At 45.2% G+C, this 12,228-nt stretch overlaps 1 protein-coding gene across 1 annotated transcript; it reads left to right on the top strand.

Annotated features, from left to right (window-relative positions):
• Positions 1–2,149: 2,149 nt before the first annotated feature.
• GPHB5 (glycoprotein hormone subunit beta 5) lies at positions 2,150–11,859 on the top strand. Its single transcript, XM_080993278.1, has 3 exons — positions 2,150–2,946; positions 6,991–7,195; positions 10,779–11,859. Exons 2-3 carry the CDS (start codon positions 6,992–6,994, stop codon positions 10,965–10,967), a joined length of 393 nt encoding a protein of 130 aa, XP_080849404.1. The 5' UTR covers positions 2,150–2,946; position 6,991; the 3' UTR covers positions 10,968–11,859.
• Positions 11,860–12,228: the final 369 nt, after the last annotated feature.

The following is a 12,228-nucleotide window of genomic DNA, read 5'->3' as shown; positions in this document are numbered from 1 at the left end:
TGTAATTTTGAATCTGCAGGAAATGTAACAGCAGGGACCATTCGGTTTATAACTTCAGGGTTAATCCTGTCGGTGCTGGTCAACCACCCAAGTGGTGCAAGGAGTGAGGTGGTTGCGGCAGTGATGGGTTGTCTGGCTGGGTGGCCATCAACAGCGAGATGAGCGTCTGGCAGGAGGGCAAGCTGGTGTTTGGAGAGATGTGTCATGTCTCACAGGCAACACGGCTGCCATTCAGCATCACCGTTGCCAGGGCAACGTTTATAAACAGCGACTTTTGAAAAAATGTATGGGGTGAGAGAATCAATTCAAGGTGTTTCTGTGTGCATGCATGTGTGCAAAAAAAACAAAAAAAAAACTTTTTCCACAGTTTATGTGAATGGATGGAAACAGGGGACTTCCCCCTTGACTTCTTACATTTTGGTAGACATTGATCTGGTTGTCTTGCGTGACCCTTTTCTGAACTATATAAGCCTGCAGGACACAACAGACGACGCCTGATTGACTATACAGGAAAAACAAGTAGAACTTACATTTCATATTGCCTTTTACCTTGTCATAGAGGCTCTTAGGGAACTGGGTAGAGAAGGATGAACTGGCCAATTTTGGTTTTTCCTTAACTTATAGTTTTCCCAGCCTAATAATAATAATAATAATAAATTTTTATTTATATCCCACCCTCCCCAGCTGAAGCCGGGCTCAGAGCGGCTAACAACAGTAAAAGTAACACAGTTTACATAAAATCACAATCAATTAATTGAAATACATTCTAAAATCAATTCATTCTAAAATCAATTCAGAATCAAATTAATGGCAACCATTGGGCTAGAGTTCTGTGAGGATTACCAAAGGAGGGGGTCAGACTGTGCCTTGGCCAAAGGCCTGGTGGAACAGCTCTGTCTTGCAGGCCCTGTGGAAAGATGTCAAGTCCCGCAGGGCCCTAGTCTCTTGTGACAGAGCGTTCCACCAGATCGGGGCCACAGCCAAAAAAGCCCTGGCTTTGGTTGAGGCCAGCCTAACCTCCCTGTGGCCTGGGATCTCCAAGATGTTTTTGTTCAAAGACCATAAGGTCCTCCGTGGGACATACCAGGAGAGGAGGTCTCGTAGGTACAAGGGTCCTAGGCCGTATAGGGCTTTAAAGGTTAAAACAAGCACCTTGAACCTGATCCTGTACTCCACTGGGAGCCAGTGCAGCTGGTATAGCACCGGGTGAATGTGATCCCGCGGCGAGGACCCCGTAAGGAGTCTTACCACGGCATTCTGCACCCGCTGGAGTTTCTGAGTCCGGTTCAAAGGCAGCCCCATGTAGAATGAGTTACAATAATCAAGTCTGGAGGTGTCTTGAGTTAGCCACATTTCCACACCAGCGCTCTCTCTCTCTCTCTCTCTCTCTCTCTCTCTCTCTCTCTCTCTCTCTCTCTTAAATGCCCTTTCTCTGAGTTATTGAGAAGGGCCATTGCTCATTGGCTCCCAGTACGTTTCCGAGCACAATTCAAAGTGTTGGTGCTGATCTTTAAAGCCCTAAATGGCCTTGGTCCTGTATACCTGAAGGAGTGTCTCCACCCCCATCGTTCAGCCCGGACACTGAGATCCAGCGCCGAGGGCCTTCTGGCGATTCCCTCATTGCAAGAAGTGAGGTTACAGGGAATCAGACAGAGGGCCTTCTCGGTAGTGGCGCCCACCCTGTGGAACACCCTCCCTTCAGATGTGAAGGAAATAAGCAGCTATCCTATCTTTAAAAGGCATCTCAAGGCAGCCCTGTTTAGGGAAGTTTTTAATATTTAATGCTGTACTGTTTTTAACATTTGATTGGGAGCCGCCCAGAGTGGCTGGGGAGACTCAGCCAGATGGGCAGGGTATAAATAATAAATTATTATTATAATTATTATATTGGCAGAGCACCTGCTTTGCAAGTTCAGTATTCCATGGAATCTCCAGGTGGCCCTGTGAATGCCCCCTGCCTGAAATGCTGGGCAGCAGCTGCCAGTCAGCGCATACAGTATGGAGCTAGATGGACAAAGGGTCTGCCTCAATAGAAGGCAACTTCCTAGGTTCCTATGAAATTCCTCATGAGAATTTCATCAGTAGTTCTCTCTCTCTCTCTCTCTCTCTCTCTCTCTCACACACACACGGAATATTCACGGTTTGGTGTGCAATTTTGCCTAATATGCACATTTATTGCAAGCAGACTTCCCCAAATACAGCACTTTTTTCTTACTTTCGCTTCTTTTCCTTTTTTTTTACACCTGCAGTGTTCATGCTTACAGAAAACCAAGGGCCAGCTGACTCCTTAGCGACTTGCAAAGTTTACATGGTTACGCACACCTTGCAATAATCACTGCACGGAATTAGGAAATGTGCGGGCCACCCCCCCACCCTCCATACTCACACAACAAAGGAGCTAAGGCAGTGAAATTTAACTCAAGGTTTTGTTGGCGGATCCTTTCCTTATTGTGTGTTTGGCTCAGCTCTTGCTTTCCCTGGGATAACGGATACCTGGGAGTCTGACTTTGCACCATTCTGAATGCCAAGGGGGTGGAAAGTGCCACGAAGGAGGGCGGGGGTGAGATCCAGTGGCCTGCTCATTTTTTCCTTGCCACGATCCTGCAGCCCCACCAAGATGCTCCCTTTTGTTCCACTCAGGTGATGTTAAGGGGGGGGGGGGAAACCACACAATATCCCTGAACTTAGCTCTGGGAACGAGAGGCTCCTTTTTCTAACCCATCGCCTTTGATGCCGCTGCGTGTTCAAGTAAGGATCTGCCTCCATTGTGGTTTGACTGACACAGCCTTTTCTATAAATTTGAGCAATTAAGCAGCCTAGTAGCAGCTGGCAAGGAGCTCTGGCAAGAGCTGACACTGACAGAGGAGGAGGCCGTCTCCCGTCCTTTGGCAAGCGACCGCCTTGCAGAACCGCAGCTGGAGAAGCGAGGGGCATTTCTCAATCTAGGTAAGAGAGTCTGTTGTCTTTTGGCAAGGTGCAGGTCACTGTTTGCAGCTGGTCTAGAGGCAACCAGGAGGTAACAGCGAACAAAGGCTATTGACGGCCACAGAAAGGTTCATTGAAATGGGTCTATTTCTTTTAAAGAGATTTGAGAAAAATGGTCCGGCTTTCGTATTTGGAAAATGGTCCCAGCTGGGCACCAGGAAAAAAATTGAAACAGGAATGGGGAACCTGGATCCCTCAAGATGATGTTGAACTATAACTCCCATCACCAGGATGACCAATAATCAAGGATGAAGGGAATTGTTGTTCAGCAATATCTGGAGGGCCACAGGTTCCCCATCACAGGTAGATACATAGATGGATAGGTAGATATTTATATCAGCGATGGAGAAGCTGGAAGCTGGAAGATGATAGATGATAGATGATAGATAGATAGATAGATAGATAGATAGATAGATAGAAAGATAGATAGATAGAAAGATAACATGTGGCCTTCCAGAAGTTTTGTTGGACTACAACTTCCATCATCTCTGTTCATTAGCCATCCTTGCAGGGGATGATGGGATTTGTAGACCAATAAAACTTCTGAAAGGCCACATGTTCTCTATCTATCTATCTATCTATCTATCTATCTATCTATCATCTATCTATCTATCATCTATCTATCTATCTATCTATCTATCTATCTATCTATCTATCTATCATCTTCCAGCTTCACTAGTACACCAAACAGGAGCAAAATCAACCAATAACCCACAGACAGATTTCCCTTTCCCAAAGCAACAATGTCCTTCTAGGACTTCCATATTGTCTGGATTCATATAAAAATAAACGTATATGGAAAGTGAGCATCTTTAATAATAAAACTATAACTAGAGCTGCCATACGTCCAGAATTTACTGGACATTTCCAGAATTTCAAAGGGGAATTTCGGAGAGGAGGTTCTTTGTCCTGGATCTTAGGGATCCTTGGAGTTTGTCTAAAAAAAAAAAAAAGCTCAGCAACTTCCAGGGTGTTAGGTGTTTCTATTTTTTTAAATATGGGAACCCTGAAGGCTACTGCTGGCTTAGAGTTTTGGACTTGGAATGGGGAGACCTGAGCTCAAGGCCTTACCAAGGCCTTTGTTGTTGTTATTTAGTCGTGTCCGCCTCTTCGTGACCCCATGGACCAGCGCACGCCAGGCCCTCCTGTCTTCCACTGCCTCCCGCAGTTTCGTCAGACTCATGTTCGTAGCTTCGAGAACACTGTCCAGCCATCTCGTCCTCCGTCGTCCCCTTCTCCTTGTGCCCTCCATCTTTCCCAACATCAGGGTCTTTTCCAGGGAGTCTTCTCTTCTCACGAGGTGGCCAAAGTATTGGAGCCTCAGCTTCAGGATCTGTCCTTCCAGTGAGCACTCAGGGCTGATTTCTTGCAGAATGGAGAGGTTTGATCTTCTTGCAGTCCATGGGACTCTCAAGAGTCTCCTCCAGCACCAGAATTCAAAAGCATCAATTCTTCGGCGATCAGCCTTCTTTATGGTCCAGCTCTCACTTCCATACATCACTACTGAGAAAACCATAGCTTTAACTATCACTACCTGTAAACCCACCCACTGCCCCTCCCTCCTTCCATTTCTGGGTTGTTACAAGGATAAAATGAGCATCATTAACAACTTAGTAATGGCTGCTAATAAGCCTGTACTTTACTGCTCTGGAAGAGAAATCTCCTGCTCCAACACTAGGTTTTGTATTTTGTCAAGACTTCTGTTTTAGGCAAGTCCTTCCCCTGCCCCAGTATGGAAAACTAAATCTTGTGTTTCCCTACAGGTAATTCTGTGCTTTGTCCTAAAATAAACAGGCTTTCTCTCTTCCTTGAGAATCTTGGGAAGTGTAGTTCTTTGACACAAGGGTTATGGATCTCTGATACAGAATTCTCATATCACCAGACTACAGTTCCCAGGATTCATTTGGGGGTTGGGGAAGCACTGAGGATAAAACTGGTGTAAAACTAGTATGAATTTCTTCTAAGCCTAACAGAACAGCTCTATACATGCAATCTCAAAAGCAAGTCCCACTGAGTTCAGGGCCATCTTTACCGGGGGGTGCAAAGGGTGCGGGGCACCCGGGTGCCGAATTCTGGGGGGTGCCAGGCACCCACCGCTGAAGCCGCCTAAGCTCTTAACTATCTAATTTTGATCAAGCTAGAAAAACAAAATACATACATACCTAGGTATTACTGAAATGTATACCTAATGTTTCACGAAAGGACTTTCGACTTTGTGCACTCATTTACCAAGGTGGCACTGTGGGTTAAATCACAGAGACTAGGGCTTGCTGATCAGAAGGTTAGTGGTTCGAATCCCCACGACGGGGTGAGCTCCCGTTGCTCGGTCCCAGCTCCTGCCAACCTAGCAGTTCAGAAGCACGTCCAAGTGCAAGTAGATAAATAGGTACTGCTCTGGCGGGAAGGTAAACGGCGTTTCCATGCACTGCTCTGGTTCGCCAGAAGCGGCTTAGTCATGCTGGCCACATGACCCGGAAGCTGTATGCCAGCTCACTTGGCCAATAAAGCGAGATGAGCGCTGCAACCCCAGAGTCGGCCATGACTGGACCTAATGGTCAGGGGTCCTTTATACCTACTGTTTCACGAAAGGACTTTTGACTTTGTGTGCTCATTTACCAAAGACGCGCAATGCTAGCGGTGACGCTTATAATTCACAATGGCACATTTTAATTTCATCACTTACAGGTCAAATTCATTTAGAGAAATTGTTAAAAAAATTAGGACTCTACTACACATGCATTTCAGCACGACACGATTTTAGTTTTCCATTTCCGCAAAAGCGTGCCTAGAGCACACACTATGAATTCTGCGAGCTGCATTTTTTATTCATTTTACGATGAACGCTAAGCGAGAAACACATTTCTTTTTCCTCCCTTCTTTTGTAAACAAGAGATAAGGTGTAAGCATGGTGTCTGACATAAGCATAATAAAAGTTAATTTGGGAACTAAACTAAATTTGGGGGCGCTGGGAGGATCTTTGCACCCCGGCGGCGCATATGCTAAAGATAGCCCCTATCTGAGTTCAGGTAGAAACTGGCTAGAAGATTTTCAGCCTCAGACATGCAGCCAGAGAGATGTTGAATTTCCCCACACTGGAAACATTTTTTGAAATGCAAAACTGAAAGGGATATAAAAATGGGAGGGGGCACCAAATGTTTAATAATTCCTGTCTGGGGATTGAAACAATCATTTCCAGCAGAACAAAGGCTTTTCAAGTAGTGAAAATTCTCAACTTTTATTTTTTTTACATAGTTGATGTCCTGACCCTTCAACATCATTTTAGGGTGGTGCCTCCCCTGTCCCCTTCCACCTTCCACCTATTTGCCAATTAATTTTTATTGATTTTCCAAATTCCACCTTCCACCTTCTTGAACATGGCACATGAATGATCCCATGTAGTGGACATGGATGGGATGATATAACATGATGTTATTCTCAGATATCAGTGAATAAAAGCATAGCCAATTATAGCCAGACTTGGCCGCACGATTTGTGTATTGTTTATTTACTTCAGCTATTTCTCCTCCAGCCTTCAAATAATCCCCAGGGCAGTTTGATATTGTCATCTATTGATAGCACTGAGGGCAAATGAGGGTGATGGAAGACCATATAAATGTGTAAGTGATCTTTCTTGCTGGCTGCCCAAAAACAATCACCCAGATGAGGAGCTGTTTTTCAGCACTGCCAAAACTGTTCACAAAAAACAAGACATCAGAAAGAGGTCATTGTAATGAGACGGAGGTCCAAGATATCAGCAATAAGGTGTGGTTGAAGTAACTTGGTCTAAGGACCTCAAGGTGGGATCTTGATTATGCAGAAGAAGGATGGGGTGGGTCTTCCAGATGTTGTTGGCCTACAATACCCATCATCCTCAACTGTTGGCCATACTGGCTGTGGATTATGGGAATTGGAGTTCAAAGACATCGGGAAGGCCTGGTTCTGATGCAGAACATGCCCCAAGCGAGCTTCTTTAACAAGTCCCCGTCTTTGCGGTTTCCCTCACAGAATGAAGCTCCCATCCGTGGTCCAAGGCTCACTGCTTCTCTTCATCCTGGCCAGCTGGGCTGGTGCCCCCAAGCCCCCCAGCATCAACCTTCAAACATTCACTGGTTGTGCCGTGCGTGAGTTCACTTTCCTGGCCAAGAAGCCTGGCTGCAAGGCGATGCGAATTACGACAGACTCCTGCTGGGGCCGTTGTCAGACTTGGGAGGTGAGTGGCAGGGGCTCCCAAGGGGTTTCAATAAGGGCTCTTTCCCAGCCCTACCTAGAGATGTTGAGGATCAAAGTTGGCATCTTCTGTGTGCAGATGCTGTACCACTGAACCACAGACCTTCCTCCTGCACTAGAGTTAGGGGATGAAAGGGGAGGCACCATAAATGCCATAAGGAGCCTTGTTGTTCCCCACTTAAAAGCTCCTCAAAATAACAGTGGCCTTCCATGATACACTCTCTCTTTTGAGGGTTCTTTATCTTTAATCTGGACTTGGTCTGGACATTCCTTCAAACAGGGGACTATCCTCTGTAATAAAGGACACATGGACACGATACTTGTAATTTGGCCTGGGCAAATCGGTCCATTTCAGTATTCCTCAGTTTCTTATTTTTCCAATCTTCTCCATATTTCCACATCGTTATTGGTTGCTTTGCTTTTGCTTTTGTTTTATTATGTAGTTTGTGTTTCCATTTTGTATTTTTATGCTGCGAACCTCCCTGTGATCTTCGGATGGAGGGCAGTATATGAATTTAATAAAACAAACAAACAAACAAACATTTTAAAGGTACTCATTAAAATCCACCAGCATTTTAGTGCCAATTTCTTTTCACATACACATTTTGATATGCATTTTTGCTTAACGTACACATTTTTTGAGTTAATTTTCATGAATATATGCAATTTTTCATGCACACTTTACCACAGTGTGTGCAATTTTGCACATATTACTTGGCTGTAGAACTGAACTGAAAAAATTGGAGGGTCGAGAATTTTGAGAGAGGGCTGTGATTTGGTTCACATATTATTCTGGAAAGTGCCGATTTGGTTGGTTTACCATTAAATGTGAACTGAACAGAATTTGTCTGCCATCCTTACTTTGTAACTTTCCAGAGGTTTCTAATGGCTTGTTCTGACAGACAAATAGCTGACATCACCGAATATTGCATATTTGCAGTGGGGCAGCATCTCAAATGAGAGCCACTTGTTTAAAAATTCCACACGGCAGGTTTCCACCTCTTTCTTCTTAAGAACGCCTTAGTAGTTGCATGGCAAAATATATTCTCAAGCAATTACTTAATGCTCTCATTATATAATTTCGAAAGCTCCTTACAGCTTAAGCACTTAAGGGGGAACTGTCCTTTATTGCTCCACCGACAGAAAATTCCTCGGGGATTAAAATAGAGCCCCTGACTCACAGGGGATGCCTTTTATTCCACATCCCAGTAATATGTTTGCTTCTAATTTTGGTTGCCTCAGAGTTGTGGTAATTGTGCTGTTAGGTGTTTGTGAGTGGGTGTGACAAAACAGGACAAGCAAGTCCATGCACATTAAGCAGAACAAGATTTTGACTAATTTTAGACTCCTTTTCATTTCACACACCAGGAGCTCTGAGCCTGATTCCCCACGTGTGTGTGTTTGTGTATAAAATCTTGTGATGGAGAAATAAATGCTTTCATTCTCACTTTTCTCACTGAGGAAATTCAAAGGACTGGCTATGATCTGGAAAGCCCACAAGTCCCAAGTTCCTGAAAGATCACCTCCTTCTCTACAGATCTTCCTGGGTGTTAAGACTGACAGAGGAGGCCCTCTTACATGTTCCACCGCCCTCAGAAGCTGAGGGTGGCTGTAGCCCAGGAGAGGACATCTCCTGTGGCAGCCACTAAGTTGTGAAACTCTCTCTCAACATATAATAATAATTTATTATTCATACCCTGCCCATCTGGCTGGGCTTTCCCAGCCACTTTGGGCGGCTTCCAACAAAATATTAAAATACAGTAATGCATCAAACATTAAAAGCTTCCCTAAACAGCGCTGCTTTCAGATGTCTTCTAAAAGTCTGGTAGTTGTTGTTCTCTTTGACATCTGGTGGGAGGGTTTTCCACAGGGTGGGTGCCACTACCGAGAAGGCCCTCTGCCTGGTTCCCTGTAACTTGGCGTCTCTCAGCGAGGGAACCGCCAGAAGGCCCTTGGCGCTGGACCTCAGTGTCCGGCTAGAACGATGGGGGTGGAGACTCTCCTTCAGATATACTGGACTGAGGCTGTTTAGGGCTTTAAAGGTCAGTACCAACACTTTGAATTGTGCTCGGAAACGTACTGGGAGCCAATGTAGGCCTTTCAAGACCGGTGTTATGTGATCTCGGTGGACGCTCCCAGTCACCAGTCTAGCATATCTGACACCTTCACTATATGCAGGTTTTGGTGAATGCTGAGGACAAACTTATTTCATAGACTCATAGAACTGTAGAGTTGGAAGGGACCTTGAGGGTCCAATCTCTGACAATGCAGGAATCCCAACTAAAGCATCCATGACAGATGGCCATCCAGTCTCTGCTTTGAAACCTCCAAGCAAGGAGAGGCCACAACCTCCTGAGGCAGACCGTTCCACTGTCCAACAGCTCTGACTCTGTCAGAAAGTTCTTCCTGATGTTTAGTCGGAATCTCCTTTCCTGTAAGTTGAAGCCGCTGGTTCGGGTCCTACCCTCCAGAGCAGCAGAAAACAATCTTGCTCCATCTTCCATGACAGCCCTTCAGAAACTATGACTATTATGTAATTTATTTCTACCCTGCTTCTTTCCCTGACAGTGATTCAAGGTGGCATACAGATAATATAGGAACAACTAAAAAAATTCAGAGCAAAAACAATTTAGAACAATTAAACGTTTATAGAATCAAAACACAGGAGTCCGTTTCACTGTGGCATGGCTCTTACCATCAGAAAGTTCTTCCTCATGCTCAGGCCGGACACTGAGGTCCAGCTCTGAGGGCCTTCTGGCAGTTCCCTCACTGCGAGAAGCGAGGTTACAGGGAACCAGGCAGAGGGCCTTCTCGGTGGTGGCGCCTGCCCTGTGGAACGCCCTCTTGTCGGATGTCAAGGAAATAAACAACTACCTGACTTTTAGAAGACATGTGAAAGCAACCCTGTTTAGGGAAGTTTTTAATGTTTGAGTTTTAGCGTGTTTTTATTATTCTGTTGGGAGCAGCCCAGAGTGGCTGGGGAAACCCAGCCATATATGCGGGGTATTAACAACAACAACAACAACAACAACAATTAATAAATAATTAGAAAACTCCTGGTAGAGGACAAGGTTCTAGAGATTACGCTAATGGTGGCCAAATTCTGTGCAACTGCCATAAAACTTAGGGAACAAGCTGTACTACCAAAATGCTCAAGGTTTTAAATGATAATTTTAGGTTATATTTTAGTGATCAAGATTTAATACATTTTTTAAACTTCTGCTATATCTGAATTGTCTCTGTTATACCCAATTGCAATTCAATGTATTCCTGTTGTGTTTTATGATTTCCCTGATATTGTAAGTGACCCGGAACTGGCCTGTGACTGTAATAATAAAATTCTAACAATTATTATTATTATTATTATTATTATTATTATTATTATTCGGAATCTCCTTTTGTGTAACCTGAAGCCATTAGTTTTGGCCCTACCCTCTGGAGCAGGAGAAAACAAGCTTGCTCCAAAGACAGTTGCGTGTGTCCATACAGCCATGCTTAGGCTAACATCTCCTCTCTCCCTCTCTCCTCCTCCTCTCCCTCTCCCTCTCTGCCTCCCTTGTGGCCAGAAACCTGTGCTGAAACCCCCTTACATCGAAGCTCACCACCGCGTCTGCACTTACAACGAGACCAAGCTGGAGACGGTGAAGCTGCCAAACTGTGCGGCCAATGTCAGCCCATTCTACACGTACCTCAAGGCCATTCGGTGTGACTGCGGCATGTGCCTCACCGAAACCACGGAATGCGAGACCGCCTGAGCCCTTGGCACAACGGCTGAAGCGCAACCTTCCGAGGGCTCAATCCTGCTGCTGGCGAAAACCGGCAGTAGGGCAATGGTGGCGCTGCGAATCAGGGTGGAATGTAGTTGCTTGGCTCTGAAATTTCTCTTCCCTCCCCCCATTGGCCCTTATTTAGAGATTTCATATAGCCACGTAGTTGAGGCTTTAGAAACCGTCACCAGCACATACAGGAAGATTGGCAGCTGCCTTATACTGAATCGGACCATTGAGCTCAGTATTGTCTACTTATTGCAGGTTTCCTCAAACTTGGGTCTCTGGCTCTTGGTGGACTACAACTCCCATCCTCCCTAGTTAGCAGGACCAGCAGTCAGGGATGATGGGATCTGTAGTCTTACAACAGCCGGAGGCCCAAGTTTGAGAAAAAACTGGTTTGACTTGGTTTCAGGCAGAGGGTATTTTCCAGCCTGGGAAGTTGCAGGATTCGAATCCGGGCCTTATGCACACAAAGCAGATGCTCTGCCCCTAAGCCACAGCCCTTCCCCAATAAAGGCAGCTCCATGGGATAGGAACTAAGGCAATAACTCTACAGACCTTCTCATACGCTATTCTCCAAGTCAGCACCAGCATACATTCTTGTGCATTCAGCTTTGCCCAAGTAGAACGGGTTTTCCTCTGGGTTTGGAGTTTTCCCAAACCCAGAACTGCCTTACCGTTCCTTTAAAAAAACCACCCTGCATTATTTATTAAACACTGCTGTTTTCCCTGTTTAAATTGTGGGGTGGAATCTGGTCTGCAACTGGGAGGAAATAATAGGTCCCTGACTGCAGTTAGTTACAAACAAAGCCCTTTTGAATTCTTTCTCTTGCTCAGTGCCTGTTTCAATGACTGTACCTGGTCTCATATGATCTGCAAATCAATCTGTGTTCTTAATAATGATAATAATAATAAAACGAAATCACGGTAAGATAGCCGTTGTGTGCAGTGACTCATTGTCCCTCTTTGCGGTGGAATTTTAACGTGGTGCTAAACTGGTTAAATTGCACCTTGAAGATCCAACAGAAAAAACAAGAAAGCAAACAAATCATGATAGGCCATTTCCCTTAAACTATGTCCACCTGTCTATCAGCTGATACCCCTGGGTGCCATCACCGGGTGTTTGAGGCAGGGGTTCAATCGTTCTGGGTGCTGCTTCACCAGTGCATTTCCTGTGAGGGGTGTGCCACTCTCATGAGTCACCTTTGACAGGTGGGGGGGGGGGGCTGCCAACCTAGCAGTTGCC

This window comes from Podarcis pityusensis (assembly GCF_964106645.2).
Source record: "Podarcis pityusensis genome assembly, chromosome: 1".
In the NCBI taxonomy this organism is placed as follows: Eukaryota; Metazoa; Chordata; class Lepidosauria; order Squamata; family Lacertidae; genus Podarcis; species Podarcis pityusensis.
Note: the sequence above shows the minus strand (reverse complement) of the source record. Positions and strands in the feature narration are given on the sequence as shown.

Bases quoted from the DNA above. Each gene is read 5' to 3' on its own strand.
- GPHB5 (XM_080993278.1), top strand. From the start codon at position 6,992: ATGAAGCTCCCATCCGTGGTCCAAGGCTCACTGCTTCTCTTCATCCTG. The intron at 7,196-10,778 runs GTGAGTGGCAGG...CCTTGTGGCCAG, and splicing joins GCCGTTGTCAGACTTGGGAG to AAACCTGTGCTGAAACCCCC.